At 38.0% G+C, this 23,128-nt stretch overlaps 1 protein-coding gene across 6 annotated transcripts in view; it reads right to left on the bottom strand.

Moving 5' to 3' along the window:
- Positions 1-15,120: 15,120 nt before the first annotated feature.
- Positions 15,121-23,128, bottom strand: part of IFT88 (intraflagellar transport 88) — a 115,651-nt gene continuing 107,643 nt past the window's right edge. For 5 of the 6 annotated variants that reach the window (XM_069080581.1, XM_069080578.1, XM_069080577.1 and 2 more), the window contains 2 exons: positions 15,675-15,785; positions 15,121-15,387 (listed from right to left, as the gene is read on the bottom strand). In XM_069080581.1, coding sequence (XP_068936682.1) covers positions 15,266-15,387; positions 15,675-15,785 — 233 coding nt within the window. In that variant the 3' untranslated portion in view covers positions 15,121-15,265. Of the gene's footprint in view, positions 15,388-15,670; positions 15,786-23,128 lie in introns of all 6 variants that reach the window. The other variant, XM_069080582.1, reaches the window with a different exon arrangement.

Below are 23,128 nucleotides of genomic sequence, written 5' to 3'. Positions count from 1 at the left end.
GGGTGTTGTGGGGGGTGGGGGTTCGCTTGAGGGGGGGGTTTGTTTGTCATCCCCCCTTCTCCTCTGGTTGCTTTTGCCGGGCGCGGACATTTTTTGGGGAAGATGTACTTCCACATCTTCCCCACTACCTAATGCCACTCCCCCCGTTCCTAGCACAGTGCCTGGTGTGTAGTAGTGGCTTAACAAAGGCTTGTAATATTAAATTGATCTAATTTCACTGGAGATTCCTGAGCTGGTTGACTAATCTGGGAATCCGAAGCACCTGACAGAAAGCTCCAGTTCAGCTATGTCAGACAGGGGAAGTTTGAACCAAAAAGATGCCTGGAGTCGCAGGTTTTCCTTCCCGCCCTATTACTGAATTGAATTTAACTGCCTCTAATGGGGCGTTTGGGTGGGAGCTGATTACCTGGCATTCTTCTGTCCCTCTGTGCATCCTGGAGAGAGCTCACACACGTTTTCTTACACTTTGGAATCTGGGCTTGGAGCAGCATCGAGGAGCTTGCTGAAATATGGTTAACTGGCATTGTCACTTTCCCAAATTGCAAGGCAGATTTCTAGGACTCTTCTGTCTAGTTTCTGCTCACAATCAGCCTTTGCATTTGTACCATTGCCTCTCATATAGCTTCCAAAAATGATAGGATCATGGACCTTGAACTGAAAGGAAGTCTTAGAGGCCATTTAGCTCAACCCCCTCATTTTATACAAGGAAACTGAGGCCTGAGCTTCAGAGACAGGATTCCAATCCAAGTCCTCTGATTCCAAAGATAATTTTTTCCCCCACATGGCAATTAATAGCTTGGATCATATCCTTTGACGTTATCTTTTGAGGAATGACTGTTATTTTTAATTAATTTGAATCAATAATTTGAATATTATATATATATATCTTGGAAATGGGATCTTTATCAGGGAAATCTACTGCAAAGATTTTTTCCCCTATTTGTTTCTCTCCTAATTTTAACGCCATTGATTTTGTTTGTGCAAAATCTTTTAAATTTTATGTAATAATTTTTCATCTTTTCTTCTGGGGTCCTCTCTATCTCTTGTTTGGTCTTGAAAACATATTTGTCCTGCCCACCCACCTGAACTAGGTGTTGTAAGGAGAGAGTTTTAGGAATAAGGTGAGTTATTATCTCATAAGATAACATGGAAAATTATTTTATGAAAAAAATTTATTTTGTGAAAATTTAAAGTTATAGGGAACTTGGTTTGCATCTGGTAATCCCGTTCTAAATGTTCAATAGGCACTTGGTGACCTGTGACTAGAGCTCAGTAGAAAGCCTAGGAGCCTGTCTTTTGCCTTTTTTTTTGTATCCTCAGTGTTTATCATAGTGCCTGGCACACAGTAGGCACTTAGTTTATTGCCTGACTACAGCTTGCTTTTCATTCCGACATTTTAAATAGAGTTTACTATATTGGAGCATGTGTTTTTGGCCCTGTGAGTGATGGGAGAGGAATTTAAGGCACTTGCTAGAGATGTGCAACCACTGCACTCCTTCCCACCTGCTATGATCTGGAACTATGTCAAAGAGATTTAACCAATGAGCTAGGAAACATGGTCCTCTCAGTAGACCTTAAAGGGTGCAATTCTGCCTTCTATTGCTTTCTCTTTTGGCATATTAAATTTGTAGGCACTCTTTGAGCCCAATCTATTGGACTTCCAAGTGAGCCCAGAGCTGTGTAGCTCCTCAGTGGGAGAGGACACCTATCCCAGTGCTCCATGGATCAGTGCTGGACTGGGATTACACTTTTTTCACTTAACTAGTATTTGGTGAATACCAACTAAAGGTTCAGCACTTGGGCTGTGTATGTGTGGTGGATGTTAATGAGTGTAATAAAAGAAAATAAAGATTCCTATGAAGGGGCAGCTGCTGAAAGAAATTTCATTGCCAAAAAGTGTAGGAAAGCATCATTTTCTTCCTCTGCCTCCTCCACTGGGTAGATGCTTGCATATGGCAACCAGCCCATGTTGTGCCCATGTAAACCTGAGCCTGGATTCCAGCCCCTGGCTGCCTTTTCTACTTGTGTTGCTCTTCCTGAGCATGGGGGACTGACCAATGATCATGAGAGAAAATGACTACCCCCAGGAGGATGAGTCTGTCACGCCAGAGCACACAGACCTTGATGGAGGTATTCAGAGAGTACAGAGCCTAAGTGAAAGTGGAAATGTCTGTTTAACAGTCCCACAAAATGTTTGCTCTTTCATGTTTTAAGTATCAATCCCCAGACAGAGTATTCATGGGAGTTATTGGTTACTGTTTCATGTTTTCATTCTTTGTCAAGGTGTACTCCGGAATCCTTTGGTTTTTTTTTTTTAAACATTTCTTCTCTAGTGAAAAAATAATTGTCTTATACTAGATTTGTTTTGCATATTGACCTCCTCGAATAGATCTTACTAATAATCCCTTCTAGGGAGACCATACAGTGGCAACATAAAAAAAAAAAATCAGTGAGAAAGAGCCTGCATCTTTTCTTTAAAGTTCTGGCTCTCCAGAGCTGGGCCCTCCAAGTGATTCCAGAGTTGAGTAGCTACTTAAAGGAAGAGGGCACCCTTAAAGCCTTATTCACTGTTCTTTGGGCAAGTGCTGGACCAATGTCACCCTCAAATTCATTCAGTGAGCCCTTGTGAATGCCTATTGAAGGTCTAGCAATTGGGCCATTGGCAGCAAAATTTTAAACTAATAAGTATAATTGTTAATATAGAATAATAAAATAAAAGACTCTTAGGAAAGAAAAGTATGGGACAGCTCCTGAAAGAAACATCATTACCTAAAAGGATTAGAAAACATAATTTATAGTTCCCCATTGGGTTTGCTTTTTGGGAATCTGACCAAAGTGCAAACTCTTAGTTAAACTAAACTGCAAAAATAATTATGGAATCTGAATGAATGATAGGTTAGTAGTCTTATCAAGAGCTAATAAAAATCTCACTAAAATCTCACATTTAATAGAGACATATAGCTGAAAATATAATTTACTATTTTTTTCTTTTTAAAGCAATTGGGGTTAAGTAACTTGCTCAAGGTTACAGGGCCAGGTGTTTCTGGGTGTGGTGCTAAGTACTGAGCCCAGATTGGATCCCCAGGTCATCCAGACAGTGGGGCCGGTGCTCTTACTCGCTGTGCTACCTGGCCACCCCTATAATTTACTATTTAATATTAAACGTTAACTCAGAGCAGGGAGCTCCCATGACATTAATTCATCAAGGAATAGCTTGTGGAGTGCTGGAAGATGTTCTCCCTGGCAAGGATGGGGGTTACTTTGTAAGATCCTGATTCTCTCAGATGAGTAGTCTTCATCCTTCAGAGAAGTAACATTGAAAACCTCATTCTTTGCAGATTTCTAAACTACTAAAGATTGGAATGTAACAGTTTCGTTTAGTGAATACACCTTTTCTTCAAGGCTTCTAACTCTGGAATTCTCCTCTGACCACAACCTCCTCTCACATCTACTTTCCTATCCTTTCATTCCTATAGAACCAGCTCTTTAACCTCTTACTGACTTTTTTTTTAAAACAAGCATTTATTAAACCCCTATTATGCGCCAGACACTGCTAAGCAACTCATAGGATTTATTTTTTAATTAAATATTATTTTTTCAATCAGCAAAAATCTTTCTCTTCTCTTCTCCCTTCACAATTTAGAATGAAAGAAAAAAAAGCTTATTACAAACATATAGTGAGGTAAAGCAAATTTTCAAAATGGCTATGTCCAAATGAAAATCTCTGTCTCAATCTGTGCTATGATTCTATTACCTTTCTGTCAGGAAATGGGTTGCATGTTGTATCATTAGTCCTTTAGAGTCATACTTGGTCATTATACTAAAGATTCCTAGAATTCCATAGTTGTCTTTACAATTTTATTGTGATTGCATAAACTGTTCTCCTGGTTCTGTTCACTTTGCATCAGTTCATACAAATCTTTCCAGGTTTCTCTGAAGCCATGACTATCATCATTTTTCATAGCATAATAGCATTCCATTAGATTCATGTACCAAACTTATTCAGCCATTCCCCAGTTGATGGGCACCCCCTCAGATTCCCATTCTTCACCACAAAAAAGGGCTATAATTATTTGTACATCCTTAGCTTTCTTTTTTTTTTTTTGCCTTTTGGAGGGCAATTTTGGGGTTAAGTAACTTGCCCAAGGTTACACGGCTAGTATTTTTGTGTGGGTGTTAAGTGTCTCAGGCTGGAACCGAACTCGGGTCCTCCCGACTCCAGGGCCAGCGCTTTACTCACTGCGCCACCTAGCCGCCCCCCATCCTTAGCTTTCTGCTTAGGACTAATCCCTCTATTAATTTCTCTTCCCTCTAATTTCCTCTTCTCTCTTTTCCTTCCTATTTCCCTGTTGAGTGAAATGTATGTCTCTGTGTGTGTGTATATATGTGGGTGTGTGTATGTATGTCTGTATCCTTCCCTCCTTTAACCAGTTCAGATGAAAATGAAGTCCAAATGTCAACCACTCTTCCTTTCCTTCTTATGTGTATAGACTTCTACTTATGCACTCAATTATTTTGAGATAATTTCCTTAACCTTTTCCCTCCTTCTCCTAGTGCATTCCTCTTTTCCTCTCTTTCCACTTTTCTTTTAAGATCAAGACATTACAGAATCATTCCTAGGCCTTCTACCTAGTTAGACTCCTATTATGCCTGATGATAAGGTTCAGAGGGGACAAATGCAATCATATCTTCATATTTGAGTTTATCCTTGTTGGATCCTTTGTGATTGTTTGTTCATGTTTGCCTTTATATGTTGTTGGGTTTTTTTTGTCTCCTGTGTTTGAATTTCAAAATTTCTATGTAGCTCTGCTCTTTTCATCAGGAATGACTAGAAGTCCCCTATTTCATTAAAGGTCAATTTTTCTCCCTGTAGGATTATACTCAGATTTTCTGGGTAAGTTATTATTGGCTATAAGCCTTTATCTTCTGCCTTTTGGAATATCATATTCCAAGTTATCAGATTCTTCATTATGGTAGATACTATATTGTGTATGATCCTGACTGTGGTTCTTCAGGACTTGAATTCTTTCCCTCTGGCAACTTGCAGTGTTTTTTTTTTCCACTGACCTGGCAACTTGAGATCTTGGTTATAATGTTTTGGGGAGTGTTCATTTTGGGATTTCTTTTGAGAGGTGACCATTGGATTCTTTCTTTTTCTACTTTGTGCACGATTTGAAGAGATCTGAGAAGTTTTCTTTTAAGATTCCTTGAAGTATCATGTCTAGGCTCTTTTTTTTGGTCATAACTTTCAGGTAGTCTTCAGGCCTCTTTTAGTTCCTGGGCACTGGAATGCTCTGAATGGCAGGCTCCTTGCTAGACCCTATCCCTGGTATCACCAGACTTGTCTATCTCACTATGTTGATTTAGGCTGGAAAAAAAGAAATGATCCACTGTGATTTTTTTCCCCTTGGATTTCCCAATCATAATGCAGTCTGGTGGATTTTCTAGGGGTTTTTGTTTCAGTTTTGGAGAATTTGCTATATTTCCTCTTCCTTCTCCACTATATTGGCTCTGCTTCCCATAGTGATACTTAAGCCCTCTATCCTTTCCTAATCTCCCATTCTAGCTTCCTTTCCCTCTCTAAATAGGTTGGATAAGTTTTGAGTGATTTATAGCATCAACAACATTCTCATTAACACCCTAGGCAGCTTGGAACAATGGAAAGAGTTATGGATTTGGAGATGGAGGGTCTAGGTTTGAAGGCATAGGTTCTTTCAACTGTGGTTCTGCAACTTATCATTTAGGCGGCCTTCAGCAAGTCACTTCTACTTTTGCTCCTTCATCTTTCTGGTATATTTGTATCACTGACCCATAATTCTAGAAAAATTCTGCTTTTTTCAGTATTACTCCTAAGTTAAATAATGAAATTGGATCAATGAAATTGTTATAGATCAATGCTATCTAACCTCAACTGAACCCTCAATGCTGTTCAGCAATCCTTTTACCTGTAATCATCTTATCAGGGCATCCCTCTTGATAGAAGGACTGGATATACTTTGAGGGGACCTCTCACTTCTCTGGCTTCTCTACCTAGATGATCTGGGAAAATAAGTATCTGGCATTTCCCCAAAGTAGCAATGAGTTCCTCTTTCAGGCACACAGACTTACAAGGCTCAAAACATAAAACAGCTTTATTTACACATTAAAAAGAAAAAAGGTGAAATTGCTAGATGGACTGGGTTCAGAGTCAGAAAAACTTAGATTTACATTCTCTCTCAGACACTTACTAGCTGTGTGACCTGCGGCAAGTTGCTGTACTTTCCTCAGTCTCAGTTTCCTCATCTGGAAAGTGAGACAATAATATTATCTAGCTCGTGAGGCTTTGTGAGGATTGTGTATGTGTGTGTGTGTGTGTGTGTGTGTGTGTGTGTGTGTGTGTAAAGTGCTTTATAAAATTTCTTTTTTGGGGGGGAGGGGGCAATTGGAGTTAAGTGACTTGCCCAAGGTCACACAGCTAGTAAGTGTTAAGTGTCTGAGGTCAGATTTGAACTCAGGTCCCCCTGACTCCAGGGCCGGTGCTCTATTCACTGTGCCACCTAGCCACCCCTGCTTTATAGAATTTCAAGCAAAATAAAAATGTAAGCTATTATTATTGGAAAAAAACTCACACCTGAGACCATGGAAAGAAATATATAATGAGAAACTGTCCCCAAAAGTCCATGCAGTCTCCAGTATTTTATATACTCTCTTGGGTGGTACTCCAGTTGGAGTCAGTTCCCCCAAATCAAAGCTCTTCTCCAAGGTTCCTGTCATCAGTGGGATGCCTCTTTCAGTTTTCCTCTGGTCATTGCTCTTCATCATCCTATCAACTGTCTTCCACTTCTCATTTACTGAAACATGGTTCTTGGTTCTCAGAAGGTGCCATTTATACTCTCAATGATGCTCTTGTTCTATTCTACTTTCAATAGTTTGGCCCTTTTTTACTTTCTATACTTTCTTCTCCCCTATGTTTATTGTTCTTCAAATTATATTTCTTTTATAAAATGGGTTTTTGTTGACATTTTTTGTTCTTATGTCCCATAGGTTTTTCCTTGTATGCCCTCTCTCCTTCCCAGATAGCCATTCCATATAATAAATAATTTTTTAAAGAAAAAAGAGGAAGAGGAAAAATAATTAGCAAAAATGATCAAGACATTGAGAAAACTGTCATTATAATTGCAGATGACTTCTTACTTTTAGAAATATAGTTCCAAGGGACAGCTAGGTGGCATAGTTGAGAGAGCACCAGCCCTGGAGTCAGGAGAACCTGAGGTCAAATCCAGCCTCAGACATTTTACATTTATTAACTATGTGACCCTGGGTAAGTTACTTAATCATGATTGCCTTGCCAACAAGAAAAAAGAAGTATAGTTCCACTATTTAATCAACTAAAAATAAAATGCACAGTCTCTTCACAAGAATGATCTTCATCCTTTTTGTAAGATACAGGTTAAAACAGTTTTTTTCAAGAAAAAAGACCTCACTATCTTTTTTTTTTCTTTTTGGAGGGGAGAGGACAAGGCGATCAGGGTTAAGTGACTTGCCCAAGGTCACACAGCTAGTAAGTCTGTCAAGTGTCTGGGGCTGGATTTGAACCCAGGTCTTCCTGACTCAGGGCTGGTGCTCTATTCAATGAGCCACCTAGCTGCCCCATCACTGTCTATTTCTCCCTAGCCATGGTAGAAAAACAGTCTCTTCAGTTCTTTCAAGCCATTACTCTTAGCAGTCCCTTTTCAGATTCACTTGTAAAATTCTCTTTATAAGTCAAAACATTTGTTCGAAGAAAGAAGTTTTTCCTCACGCTCTTTCTTTCTTCTCTACAGTTTTTCTCAAAACATGTCTATTAACACTCTCTTTTCAGTTTCTCAAAAATTGTCAGCCCCAACTGCTAAATCCTAAACATTCGACTTGGCTCTTAAAGCTACAGTAATGGTAACTATGGTGTCTGTAGGAGAGCTTTCGGATTTGGCCCAAACCTACCTCACCAATTACTACTACTACTCTCTTTTATGTACCCCATTCTTCCACCAAATGGGATTATTTGTTTCCAGACATTCCAGATGCTTTCCTTAAACTTACATTGTTCCATAATTTTAAAATGTCCTTCTCTTTTTCCAGCTCTGCCTTTCCAGATCCTCATTATCATTCAAGACACAGCTCAAATGTCAACTTCTACACGAAACTTCTACTGATATCCTCATCAGGAAGTGATCCCTCCCTCCTCTGAACTAACCTAGCATTTTAAACCTCGTTTACTGTTCTTTTCATACTAAATCTCATAATATTTGCATACTTCTTTTATCTACTAAATTATAAACTTCATGTCAGAAGGGACTACAGTTTATTTGAATACCCCACATCAACCTAGTACAATCCTACTGCACTCAAGTAAGTATTGGTTAAAAGAATGCAAAAGATATGAATTTTGTCTCTATTTTTGACTAATAATTATCTCTCATTTAAATTCTATTTCTTCGTTTGAAGCCTTTAGTACCTATGCCTTTAAAGTATTTCTTTTGCAGAGACTTGGTACTAGAGCCAGAACCACACATTTGGGGAGAGTGGCCTCCTTTGGAGACACTGGGGTCCAGATTCTTCCAATTACTTGTATTTTCATGCGCCTTGTAATTATTTTTGGGATCACATTAGTACTAAATTCCTGCACATGGACTTTCCTGGGAATTAATCAATGAAACATTGTTCACAAACTATTTTCTGTCCTTTAGGAGAATCTTGCAAACAAACATACTGAAATGTTTTGCCACTGAGCACTGTCACTTATTGGGTGAAATGTGATGAAATGTCAGACCATGATGATTCCCATTCTGGCTATTATTCAGTCAACAAAATATTTTCTTTTCCTTTCTTTGCCTACTATGAGCGTGGGGTGAATTTTCTCCCATTTGCTGCTCACAGACTTCTTTATGGGTAAAAAGCCATTTGTTTCTTTCCCAATAGTTTGCAGTGGTCAGCAAACCACTACAAATTCTCTCTTATTTTGAAGGAATGTAAATTTGACTTTTGGGACTGAATGGAATTAAAGGAATATGGACATATGAAAACTGCCACAACATCCTGGGTCATAATAGCTTTCCTTTCAAACTTCAAATATTTTGGCACCAAAAAAAATATGAAACCATTTCAGCCAGGTTATATGCCTGCATGGAAACAAGGGAAAAAATAAACCGGATATTTTCTTGCTATGGAGCTATGTTGTTGTTCAGTTGTTTTAGTAACGTCTGATTATTCATGACCCCATTTGGGGTTTTCCTGGTAGAGAGACCGATATGGTTTACCATTTTCTTCTCTAGCTCATTTTACAGATGAGGAACTGGGGCAAAGAGGGTTAAGTGAGTAGTCCAGGGTCACACAACTAATAATGTCTGGATTTAAACTCAGGTATTCCTGATTCCAGGCTTAGCACTCTATCTACTGTACCACCTAGCTGCCTTTAGTGCTACAGTGATGTATGCATGTATGTAAACACATATATGTATACCCATGTATTTATGTAGGTACACTTGAATGTACAAAGGAAATACCCATTTTACTTTGCCAATCTGCGGTGGTAATTTTTCTGAGCATCATCATTCTATAGCAAGATGTTCCCAACTAATTATTCAGTCACATACAAACTTTCTACCTCTTCCTTTATAAAATTCACTGTCCCCAACATTCCTCCCTTCCCCCAAATTTGGTCACCTAGAGCTTTGGTTCTGAGTGAAGTGATGTTTTACTAATTAACTTGTGATTTAAAAAAATTCCCAAAGATGATTCATGTTGACATTCTCAGCATAAATGAACCAGAAGACATAATTAAGGACACCGATGGCAGTGGATAGAGTGCTGGGCTTGAAGTCAGGAATACTCATCTTTCTGAGTTCAAATCCTGTGTCAGACACTTACTAGTTGGTGACCCTGAGAAAGTCACTTAACCCTGTTTGCTTTAGTTCCTCATCTGTAAACTGATCTGGAGAAGAAAATGACAAACTACTCCAGCGTTTTTGTCAAGAAAACCCCAAAAGGGGCCACGAAGAATCGAACATGACTGAAGAATATGACTGGAAAAGGATGTAGGCCCATCATGTAGTGGGAGTGATCAAAGAAAGGCCTCCCCATTTGTTGGATTCTATCTGGAATATTTTTAGAAATATGTGAGCAAAAATGTCATAGAAGACACAAAGATGTAATTTGTACTAGAGAAAGGAGTAACTGTACCAATGAGATTACAGATCCATTAGAATTCATAAGCATCTAAAGATGGCCACTTTGGGCCTCCCTAGGATCAAGGACAACTATTATCTTGGAGAGACATATTTGCTTTAGAGGCCTACCACCTCCTCTCTTCTCCTTCTAACCTTCCCGATATTCAGGGCCCCAGCCCAACCCTGGGCCTGAGTGGAGAGCTAGGTGGCACAATGAATAAAATGCTAGTCCTGGAATCAGAAAGACCTGAGTTCAAATCTAGACTCAGACCCTGTGTTACCCTGAATAAGTCATTTAAACTCATTGCCTCAGTTTCCTCAGGTGTAAAAAGGGGATGATAATTAGTTATCTATCTCTCAGGGTTGTTGTGGGGATCAAACGAGACAATGTTTGTAAAGTGTTTAGCACCATGCCTGGAATATAATAAGTGATATATAAATGCTAGTGATTCCCAGGACAGTAACCTCATCATTTCCCACCTGGCTGCTTACCTGGACCTAATTGTTATCCCCCAAACTCATCTTCTTGCAAGATCAAATCAGCTCTGAAATTCATACCTCCTCTGTAACCCCTGCCCCTTGGACCCTTCCCTTCCCTTGACTGGAAAGAGTGAAGGGTGGATATTGGAGAGCTCCTCCCAGGTCCTCTATTTAAAGAGGAGATTCAGTCTTAATAGTCTTCTGGAATGAAAACAGCTGCTTGCATAGGTATGTACTACCAAATATCACCAAGATTCTTGTAGTAGATGTACATTTCAACAAAATGTCTTGGCAATTAAGAATTAAAATCTGGAACACTAACATACTTTTAAAAAGCACTATCTTCTACTGAATTCCAACAAGTTCCTTTTGAATGTTTCTTTTTGTTCTCTCAACATCAAAAGAAAATGGAGCACCGAAGAGTAAAAAAACTGTTTTCACATATTTTACAGCCTTCAAATCATCTTTCAAATTCAAATGGTAATTTCTGAATATTAGAGGTATACTTGCTGAAATTACAAGAACCAAACCAGTCTTGATACTTTTTACATGTAAGAAAATGAATCATATTCTGATTTTTTAGTTGCCTCTCCCAGTGGCCAAGTTTTATCTTAAATGTTAATGCTGTCATACATTGCTTTTTTTTTTTTTTTTAAAGCAATCGGGGTTAAGTAACTTGCTCAAGGTTACACGGCCAGTTATTTTTGTGTGGGTGGTAAGTATCTGAACCCGGATTCGATCCCAGGTCTCCTGGCCTCTCTGGGGCCAGTGCTCTTACTCACTGTACAACCTGGCCGCCCCTGTCATACATTTTTATAGCTTAATTTTGGCCCTAAAGTTTTAAACTCAATTCATTTAAATGCCTCGTGATATCTACAATGAAAGTCAAATCTTGAAACTAGTTTTAATTATTATCAAATTATCCTGATGACTCTCCTTTCATTGGAAAAAAAATTTTGACTTCATGGCAAAGTTGCCAAAAGTGCATAAAAGCCTTCTGACAAGGGAGGGAGAAACTTCTGTGTAATAAAGTGAACCTTCCTTGCTCTATTCGAACTTCTGAGAATAACCAAAAAGGAAACCACAGTTGATCCGATCCTGAAGAATGTATAAATTTCACTGTTTTCTTAACAAACTTCAGCTCATGTTCCAATTTTGCTCGAGTATAATGCAGTGAACATGATGAAACTTACTGTTAGGGGCAATTGCATTCTGCTTAGTCAATAATTGAGCTCCAAATCCATTTGCTTCCTGTTATTGCTGCTGTACCATTTGTGGCCATATACACTTGTTTTGATAATTAAAGGTTATACTTTTCTAAAAATTCACAAACTTCCTTAAAAATATCTTTACCTCTTATGGTGTCATTAAGAAAGAATATTAAGCAAATTTTCAGTCAGTAAGATCTTTGTCTCATGTGTGAATAAATATGGCTAATTAAGACAGTCAGTCTACTAACATATGGACTTTGCAATTGAAAAAGCCAATACAATTTTCCACTTCTGGTTTAAGTTTTCCATGGATAGTGGCAATTTTGTTAATTCTTTCTGCAACAGCATTTTGTGACAATGAAATGTTTTTAAAAGTTTTTATTTTTTTTGGGAGGGGGGCAGAGAATTTCAGTGGCTTTCATCATATAATCTTTCACAAATTTACCTTCACTAAAACACTTTGAACATTTACCTACAAGTTTTGACCATACAGCAAGGCTGTCTTCATGGATTTCTGTAATCTGTAATTCTATAAATTCTTTTTTACAAGTACAGATTTCACATTTCTTAATTTATCTTCTCTTATTTTACCTAAGTGTTGGTCATATTTCAGAATGGTGTATTTCATAGTGGTATTTTAAATTGTATTCCTTGTGGAGCTTAATACTATATCCACAACTTAAACATTTAAGAAAAATCTTGTTTTTTGCTTCAGGAAAGAAATAATCTAGCTCCCATCTTATCTGAAAAATTCTGGGTTTTTTTTTTCTTTTTTTGGAGGGAGGAGGGCAGGGAAATTGGGGTTAAGTGACTTGCTCAAGGTCACATGGCTAGTGGTAAGTGTCTGAGGCTGGATTTGAACTCAGGTCCTCCTGACTACAGGACTGGCGGTCTATTTATTGTGCCACCTAGCCATCCCTCTGTTCTTCTTGTACAGATTTTTTTCTTACTACTCTGAGAACATGATTCTATATTCTTCCCATAAAATAAAATTTAAAATAAGTTTAAAAACAAATAATTTATAATTTTGTATTTCTATATAAACATATCATTTTCTTTATACTTCATTCTCTTAACCACTTTCACCTGAAGACTCACTGAATACGAAGGTAGCAAAATATCATTTCCTGCTCACTTTTGAACACAGAATGAATTTCAGGATCAAAGTCATAGATCAATGGCCCAACTCGAAAATCAAATTTATTTGTGCAGGTTGTAGAAAGCCTTCTCTGCCTAGGCTACTGATAGGGAATGAATTCCTATCAAAGCATGGCAGGATCTTCCATAAAGTATGAGAGAGACACAGGATGAACAAGCAATAGAAGAATAGGAAGGGCTGCCCCACACATCACTTTGGGCTTGTCTTGCTTTCTCAGAAATAAGTCTCTCATCTGCATAGTTTCCACATCAGCTCCAGTAGAATGCCTGCCACTGACGTGATTGTTTGCCAATATGAGTGAAACCTGGAATTAAAAGTGAAGGTGTAATGGGAATGCAAATTTGAAGATCTTCCCTGCCCCTAGGCTAAAGTGCACTGGGAGCCCGGGGTAGGAGGCTTGTTTTTCAATAGATACTTCTTGATTGGCCAGTGAGTCAATAAGGTTGTTACATTCTCTGAGCCAGAAGGCTATATAAGCCCTGATGTGTAGCTTTGTTTTGGGGCTCACTTTGAGAAGTGTTCTGTGATTTGATATGGATTCTGGGAAGCTGTTGTCCAGAGCCCCCCGCTTTGAAAAACCCAGATGTTGAAACCCAGATGTTGATTTAGTATGGATGTAATGGTTGGACAGTTTGGAAAGCTGTCTACTTGATCTGTTTCTGTCTTGATAATTCTGCCTGTATACTTTGAAGTTCGGGGTGCTGACCTTTTTCCCCTGAATTAGGTGAACGATACATATCTGACTGATTAAAGTAAGCTTGTTAACCCATTTTGAGTTGCTTTCCTTTATCAAAGCAGATCCAAGAACCTGTGTGAGCAGCCACCCTGGGGATGCTGGGGTGCTTGCCTCTACAGAAGGTTGCCCAACCCACAACATGCTTCAACACTGCACAGGAGGATCAGTCCTGATGCACAGAAATGGAGGGACAGCAAGTGTAGAATGTGCCACAGGGCACTTTAGTCAAATGAAAATATAAAATCTACAGTGCAAACTTAATAGCTACCAAGCAAAGGAAGATTGTCATTTCTACTTTTTACTAAGAGCCCTTCATATACTAGAAACATCCCAAAGTTCTTTATATTAACGGTTTTCTTCATCTTTCACTGAAAACAGATCTCAATTAGCAAAGACAGCAGCTTACCTGTGAAGTGCAACACTCCTAGGGCTGTTTGGCTATTTTGCCTGTGTGTTTGTATGTAAGGTTCTGAATTCTGCCTTCCATGTGCCTCAAACTTTTCTCTGATTTCTGCTCTATGTGACAAGCTGGACCTCCCTCCCATCAATCATATCTCCCCCATCCCTCTCTGAGCTTCCTCCTAGCAAGATCATCAAATTATTGTTGGACAAACTACCTCCTCACGTCCCATTCCTATCTTTCAGCTCCTGCCTCCTTCAAAATTACCAATAATTAGTATTTGAAAAGGGGAAATTATTCTTTTAAGATTAACCATAGCCATGCTAGTCAATACTAACAAAAATTAGTAAACTAGGTAATAAATTATTCATTTTTATAATAAAACTATATTAAAAATTACGACTTTTAGTTAATATCTGTATTTTCCCATATTTTTATTTATGTTGTTACATATCTCCCAATTACATTTTACTCTGGTACAGACCTCACTCAGGAGGGTCATGGGCCACATGCTGCCTGCTGGCAGCCAGTCTGACACTTTGGGTGTAGTGGAAAGAAGCCCTTTGTTCAAATCCCAGCTCTGTCTCTAATTAGCTATGATAATGGCAAATTACTTCATCTCTCACATGCTGTTTCCTCTTGTGCAGAATGAGAGGGTTGGATCAAAACATCTCTATCTGTCTTTTTCGACTCTAAAATTCTATGATACTCTTAAGAAATTACAGGTCACAGTGGTGAACCTTATATTGAACACATCTCTCCTCAATGTGAGAATCTCTAAAATATTGACTTAACAAAGTTACAATCCCCATCAGGCAACATGTTCAATGCTTTTTGAATTTCAAACTCCTAGCAATTAAACTTAATGAAGGCCTTATCAATGATATTTTGAAAAGTGAAGTAACATTTCTCTTTCAGCCCCTATGTGACTTAATGAATAAGCTCACTGATTTATGGAACAGTTTTATTTAAGTTTTGAATTTCACCAAAATTTGACAGTATATAAAATTAAATGTAAAGTATTTTATCAAAAAATTAACAAATGTTTTCTTGTAAGGAGACACATCTGCTATAGGAAATAACATTAAATACACATTATTCAGGAAGCAAGTCATCTCCTAATTCTTCATCAGCAAAATCATCCTCATCAATCCTTTTTTTTGCTGCAGTTTTTGGTCTTTCGGTTTGTGGGCCCAGTGGATCCACATATGAGGCATCTATGGTTAAAACAGATATTTCATTGACTATGTTATTGTGAATAAAATTACATTTAACTATTTCACAAGGATTATATTGAAATAAACAAACATGAACCAATTCTTGTCATCATCAAAATTATGAAACCCATAGTGAATAGAAACATGACACCCAATTTTCTCAATTTTTTCCTCATAAGCACCCATCCATTAAAAAATTCTTAACACTACCACATTTAAAATGAACGCCAGTTCCCCAAGGCATTTTTCATTATCCCTAGTCCACTAATAAAAGCAATGGCACTCACCTATTTCTTTGTTAGTGCTACTTTCATAAGGTTCATTTGTCCCAGGTAATGATCGTAATTTGGCACTCAGACGCTCACCTTTGCTACTGGAGCTAGAGTTCTGGCCACTATCTGAAAACATGGGGAAAGAAATTCGCTTGTTTCATAAACCAAGAATCATAGAACTGTACCACATATCTTACATTATACCAAGTTCTCCATGATATAGGCATTCTTTCTCACTATGAAGTCAATTTCTGAGGGCTACAAATTCTCTGGGGAGCTCTAACAAACTGAAAATGTGACAAGATGGGTCTTAAACATATTCTTTCAAATCTGGGTAGAGGCAGTTTCAAATTTCAATTTAAAGAGATCTGCTTCTGAAAAGTCCCAGCTCACATCCTTATGCTGACAGGTTTTCTAGGTTCTAGTCTTGCCTTTTGCTAGTCATGTGTGACTGGAGGTAAGGGGTTTCAACTCTCTGCACTTAAGTCTCCTTGGCTATAAAAGGAGGTGACTGAGAAGGCAGGACTAGATGGCCTCAGATGAGGATGAACAGAACAGACAGAATCTGTAATAGTATTAAAGCTATACTACCAACCTTACTGCAACCATCTCTTAGAAATAATACCCCTATTAATGAGAACAAACTACTTTCTCTAGCAGAGGAAAGCTTCTGGGTTCTGAAGATGGTAGTTCTAGTATTGCCATTTTGGGCAACTCACTTCACTTTTCTAGACTTCATTTCCTCATCAGTCAAACAATGAGACTAAAATCAATGATCTTCAGGGTCTCTTCTAGCTTAAGTAACAATTTATAAGCCTAGTTCTTTTTCTGACAATTAACTGTGACAATTCCAAAGACTTCTGAGAGTGACATTCTTTTTTCTTTCTATTGTAAAAGTTTCATTCTTACTAAGAACAAGGAACCCATTCAGGATCCTTTTGTTTCTGAGTATATTCTGTCTTTCTCTGTATTCACTGTCATCTGTAGAACTAATTTGGTACAAAAGCAGTAACAGCAACAAAAAATCATGTTTCCTATCTCCCTTCCCTTCCCTTTATCCCATTTCCACTCCACATACTCCTTTAGCTTCAGATTTTAGACAGGTAGTAATAAAAACCAACCCAAGCCTTTTTTTTTTCCTTTTTATTTTTTGGAGGGGGAAGATAGGGCAATTGGGGTTAAGTGACTTGCCCAAGGTCACACGGCTAATTTTTGTATTAAGTGTCTGAGGCCGCATTTGAACTCAGGTCCTTCTGACTCCAGGGCCAGTGCTCTATTCACTGTGCCACCTAACTGCCCCACCTTTTTTTTTTTTAAGCTACTTTGAGATCTCTGAGAAATTTCAAATAGCTAAGCATTAGTAGCATTGCTAGTAAGCTGAATTGCATACCAACTTAGTCTTTAACCTAGTTATCTTCCCATATTTAATGCTATCTGTCTTTAAATATTGGGGGTAGGAGCCCACTGAGGTAAGGTGAAAATAGGCTACTCTCTGCATTCTTGCTACAATTTCAACTCTAGAGTTGTGCCTTGCAAATCCAAAATAGCAACCTCCCTTCAAAGTACTGGTAATTTGAAATTAAAGATATCTATAATCATATGAAAAAATGCTCTAAATCACTATTGATTAAAGAAATGCAAATCAAAACAACTCCTAAGTACATCTCAGTGGTGAGATTGGCTAACATGACAAAACAGGAAAATGATAAATGCTGGAGATGTGAGAAAGTTGGAACACTAAATGCATTGTTGGTTGAGTTGTGAACTGATCCAACCATTCTGAAGAGCAATTTGGAATTATGTCCAAAGGGCTATAAAAATGTGCATACCCTTTGATTCAGCAATACCACTTCTAGGGCTGTATTATACAAAGAGATCATACAAATGGGAAAAGGCCCCTTATGTACAAAAATATTTATAGAAACTCTTTTTGTGGTAGCAAAGAACTGGAAATCAAGGTGATGTCCTTCAATTGGGGAATGGCTAAACAAGTTGTGGTATATGAATGTAATGGAATACTATTGTGCATTAGAAATGATGAGCAGATGGACTTCATAATAACCTGGAGAGACTTATGTGAACTGATGCTGAGAGAGGGGAGCAGAACCAGGAGAACACTGCATACAATTACAGACACACTGTATCTGAGCCCAGTCTAGGGGTTCATCACAAGGTTATAAGCCAACTCCAAAAGACTCATGATGGAAAGAAATATCCAAATCCAGAGAAAGAATTACAGAGTCTGGATACAGATGAAAGCAAACCACTTGCTCTCTCTTTTGTTTCTCCTTCCTTGTTGTTCACTCCATTGGTTATAATTCTTCTTTACAACTTAACTAGTGTTTAATGTGAAGGTATATGTAGAACCTCTATTGGATTGTATGCTGCCATGGGGGGTGGGGAGATGAAGGCGGGGGACAAAATTTGGAACTAAAAGCTTGTGGAACTGAATGTTGTAAACTGAAAGTAAATAAATGTAAAAAAAAAAAGTAAAAAAAAAAAAGCCTAGTACTGGTAATTTGAAGGCAAAAACAAAGTTTGGATCATCCACCTAACTTTCCACATAGACCAATGCAAAAATAAAAGTTCCTTATGGGCAGGAACTGTTTTCATTTTTGTCCTTGTATCTCCTGCATGTAGCAAAGTATCTGGCACATAGAAAATGACTAATAAATAAAATGATTGTTGAATTGAGTTGAAATTTATATAGTCTAGAAACCTTTTTTTAAAAGACTTGAATTATGCATGAATATTTTAGATGTATCCCTTGCCCCCCCTAAACTTTCAATCCATTAGAAACTATTATTTCTAGGTATGGATAAAGTGGTATATACTTTTTTTTTTTTTAAGCAAGAAACTTTTCCTTCAGGAAAAGCAAGCTATCTAAGGGAAGTAAAGAAAAAGGACGTTCAACAGTTGTTATTGGCTTGGCTTCATTTTGTTTGATTAATAAAGCAGACTGTTAAATTCATGTCAACATAATACAAATGAAGAGTGTTTCCTAGAGGCAGGTTGAACTGATAAGTTATAAAAATTCCCATTCAATCTTCTAGGTTACAGTCCTAGCTTTGCTGTTAGCTGTTTAGTTTTGGGCAAGTCATATAACCCTGTCTGAGCCTCAGGGTCCTTTTGTGTAAAATAAGGAGGCTGGAGTAGGTGATCTCATAGGTCCCTTCAGTTCTGCCTGAAATAAAATTCTACAGTTTTATCTCCCTCTACATCCTAAATTTAAAAATATTAAAAATTCAATTTATGGAATATTTTGACTTGAAAATACATAGTTTCTGTCACCAAGGTTTTGAAGATAACTATATCTGAATAGCTGACCTTCCAATAATGGTTTAAAAAATAACCTAGCATTGAAATTTTTTAGCAGGGAAATCTTCCTGGTAAGGGCATTAGAGGCATACACTTAGCTGGAGAAAGCTACCTTCTGAGTTAGCAAGAACACTGAACAGGAAGGGGTCTTAGAGACCTAGATTCAGGTCCCAGGTTTTGTCACTTATTAGTCTTATTCGTGATTTTTGACAAGTTATGCCTCCTAACCTGTTTCTTCGTCTGCAAAATGGGAACAACATCATCTCCCTTGCCTCCTTCATGGGAACATTTTGGAGTCCATGAAATGAGGTCACGTGAAAATGTTTTGAAAACTGTAAAACTCAATGTAAATGTGAGGAATTATTGTTTGCATAGACATTTCTGCCTTTATAGCCAGCTGTGAACATTCTATTCAAAGCTCTGGTTGGTGTGTGGGGCCCCATGGAATGTAGCTATCCTGACAACTCCCCAACATTCAGATAAAGTAAAAATTCCAAAGTAGCATTTTGGACATGGCTGATGTTTTTCTGCTAGCGAAGCCTTGAAATGCTTTTTTGTTTTATTACCAAGACTGAAATCCTGTCAGCTGGGATAAAGTCTAAGTCAGCTTCTGCTTACAAGGGAGGGTGCACCTTGCTTTGACTGATGTTATAAAAACATCAGTTCATGGTAGGCAGGAAAAACAACACACACCTGTTTGAGACATGCCACGTTTTTAAACTATAAGAAGTCTTTTTGTAGGCTAGGTGACTTTCATAACACAGGCTCTATTCAGGACACAAATGAAGTAAAACTAAGAAACTGGCTACGTAAACTTTTACCATATGCTCTCTTCAAATAAAAAGTGAAGTTGGATTAAAGGGAAGAGAGATCTTTGCCAGAATAGTTACGGAAAATTATCAAAAGCAATAGACAACTGAATTCAGAATAAAACAAAAGGAACTGAATGGCCCATGTCATATATTTGTTAATTCTCTGTGAAGGGTTAAATTATTATAGAAGACATTTCTTATCAAGAATATATTCAGTATGACATAAATTTCTTATGACATTAAATGCATGGCCTTTCACTAAAACCTTACTCTGATGCCCTCATCTTGGCAGAGAAGTTACCCTGGGTTCTAAAAAACTATGACAGCAGAGCTCAAACTCTGGTAGGTCTTGTCTAAACTGGAAGTAGGGGCTTTGAGTAAGGGCCTGACAGATTGTGCCTTTCTCTTACAAGGCTCAGTCTATCTAAGTCCATGGAAACTCATCATCAAATGGTGATCCATCATCATGTGATAAATATTTTTGGTCACTGCAATTTATGAAGACATCTAAAGAGATGTGAAAGAAATTCAAATGGCATAAGTGTAAGAAGTATTATACTAATGAACTCTTAATGAGTTCTTCAGAAATAGTCAAGTAAATATATGAATTATATATGAAATATAAATATATATGATGAAGTAAGATATTCAACAATTTATCTTATTTCTTAGCACCAATAGTAATTAGTTTGATCCAACTGGACAAACATTTAAGCAAGGAATTGTGGGAGATATAAAGATGAATAAGATATAAGTCCCAACCTTAAGGAACTTACAAACTAATGGAGGAGATAAGATGTACACAACCAATTTTAATATAAATTAGACTAGGGTAAGGAAAGGTTCAAGGAGAGGTTCAAAAAGTAAAGGGCCAACCAGTGATGTTGGGAGAACAGAGAAGGGTTTATGGAATAAGTGACAACCTGAGTTAGGCCCTAAAAGATTTCAATAGGTGGTGATGAAGATGGGAGTGTGAAAGAAGGGAATTCCAAGCACTCTGAATGAAAATGGGGAAAGACCAAGATTAATTACTGTTAGACTTACAGTGGATGGGGAGGTCATGTCACAGAGCTTAGTGTACTGTCCTTTCTGGGAGAAGTGCCCAGCATTAGGAAAATTCTCCCAAGACAGTGTTTTGAGAAGGTAAGGGACCATGTTACTTTGAAGAAAGAATGGGATCTGATAGAGGTTCTTGATATAAGCACTCCTTTAAGAAGTGAGAATTTATCAGAGAATAACTGGTAGGCATTTCAAATAAGGGAAGGGAAAGGAAGAAGTGTCCATGGAATGAACCTTGAGAAACAAAGCCTTTCAGTCAGATGATCCAGTTTGATAGGTACTTGATCATCTTAGGACTGGATGCCACAGCTGCAATAGAACAATGATTCCATTTTTCATCCATGTATTTTTGGTGGTTGGTAACATGGGAAAACAGGAAGATTTTGAGAGACTCTTTACCTGACTTCTTCTATGTCTTAGGAATCAAATACTACCAGGTCCTAAAGCCTAGATAAAGAATGTGGTTCTCAACAGGACTGCAGGGTGGTAGAAGATATACTTAACAATCCAAGGTTTGTTAAGGTGAAACATGTTCTAGGTGATATTTTCCAAAGGAACGTTTCTAAGCAATGAAGGATGGCTATTAGTTGCTCTAAGAGGATAGAGGACTTTGTCCAATATTCACCATTTCAGGCAAATACTGTCTACAAAAATTTGGTTTAGAGACCATTCATGCAAATGCGTAGAAAAATAGCTCAAGAAATCTACTCCCAGTGGTGTCTTCTCCTAAATGTGATGCTCAGGCCCAGGAATAATTTTTCAATATACAACATCTGGGATAATGGTCTAACTTGCTGAATAATAAAATAATGCCTTCTTGTTTGCTAACAAAGTAGCCAGCTGGTTGCCAAACAAGATGATTACCTTTCTTTATCAGGATGTCTCTGATAGCTTTAGGGATAGTTTGATTTCCCTTGGTTCTAGTTCAATATAAAGGACTTTCTGCCAAGACAAAGTGCCCTTATTTCCAAAGTGTTAATTGTATACACCAATAGCCTACAATAGGGGCATATGTTGTCCAAATGGTCTGATAGAGAAGCCCTAGCTCAGGTATTCTTGGTAGGTCTCAAACACCTGTAACATTTGATATTTCCAGAAAGTCTCTCATTCAAGTAAAAATTAGGACCAATATACTTAGTTTAGATTAGATGAGACTGAACAAGTTTCAGGTTATGTGGTCATAGACTGGACAGGAGTTTAAAGTGGTGACTTTTGAAAGTCACTTTTGGTATATCATGTGGACTCTGAGGGTGAAGCTCATTACTTCTGACAGCCTGAATAATGTTGGAGGAAATAATGAAACTAGTTAACTAGGTCACTGCAAATTTTTTCTATTTGACCTCAATCTGGCTTGCATTTGTGCTTGATAATACTTTTGCTCATATCTTATTGCTTTCAAAATCCTCAACCTCTTTCTCCTGGCAAGACCCTTCTCTTGTGCCAACAGCAATTTCATTTCCATTGTTTTACTAGGAAGTGAGCAGATGAAGAGAATGCTTCATTCTCGTGGAAAAGATGGAAAATTGTGGGGCTGGATGACAGTAGTGTTGGGAGAATTAAAAATTGAATGATCAGACTAAAAGAGCAGTTATTACTGGTCAGATAGGAAGTCTGTGGAGGCATAGAGGCATGCTTCAGGGACTTGTGCCTGGCCCTGGGCTATTTAATATTTTTATCAATGACTTGGACAAAAGCATTGATAACATGCTAATCAAACTTGCAGATAATACAAAGCTCAGAGGGAGATGACAGAATCAGTATCCAAAAAGACTTTGGTAAGTCAGAACACTGGGACAAATCTAAGAAGATGAAATTTAATAAGGATAAATGTAGAGTCTTATACTTAGGCTAGAAAAATCAACATCACAAACACAGGATGGGAGACCTATATGTAGACACACAAGGATGATTCAGGGTTGTGATATGTCATACAAGGATCAGCTGAAGAAATGAGGTTGTTTCCCCTGAAGAAGAGCAGACCTGGGGTGGGGGTTCAAGCGTTTGAAGAGCGCCTATGTTAAAGAGGGATTCACTTGGTCGTGCTTTGCCCTAAAGGACAAAACTAGAAGCAACAGTAAGAAGCTGCCAAGTGGTAAATTTAGCCTCGATGTATAGAAATTTCTTAACAATTAGAACCATCCAACAAGTGGAATCAGCTACTCTGGATCTGGAGGTTCCCCTTCACTGAAGGTCTTGAAGAGAAGACTGGATGATCACTTATAGGCTACAGCATAAATGACAGGCCAGAGGACCTTTGTGCTCAGCTATCACCTGGAAGGG

The sequence above is a fragment of the Petaurus breviceps genome, unplaced genomic scaffold (genome assembly GCF_028583685.1).
Source record: "Petaurus breviceps papuanus isolate PSGF00001 unplaced genomic scaffold, PetGlider_PUasm1.0 91133, whole genome shotgun sequence".
Taxonomy (NCBI): Eukaryota; Metazoa; Chordata; class Mammalia; order Diprotodontia; family Petauridae; genus Petaurus; species Petaurus breviceps.
This window is presented reverse-complemented; position numbering and strand designations above follow the sequence as displayed.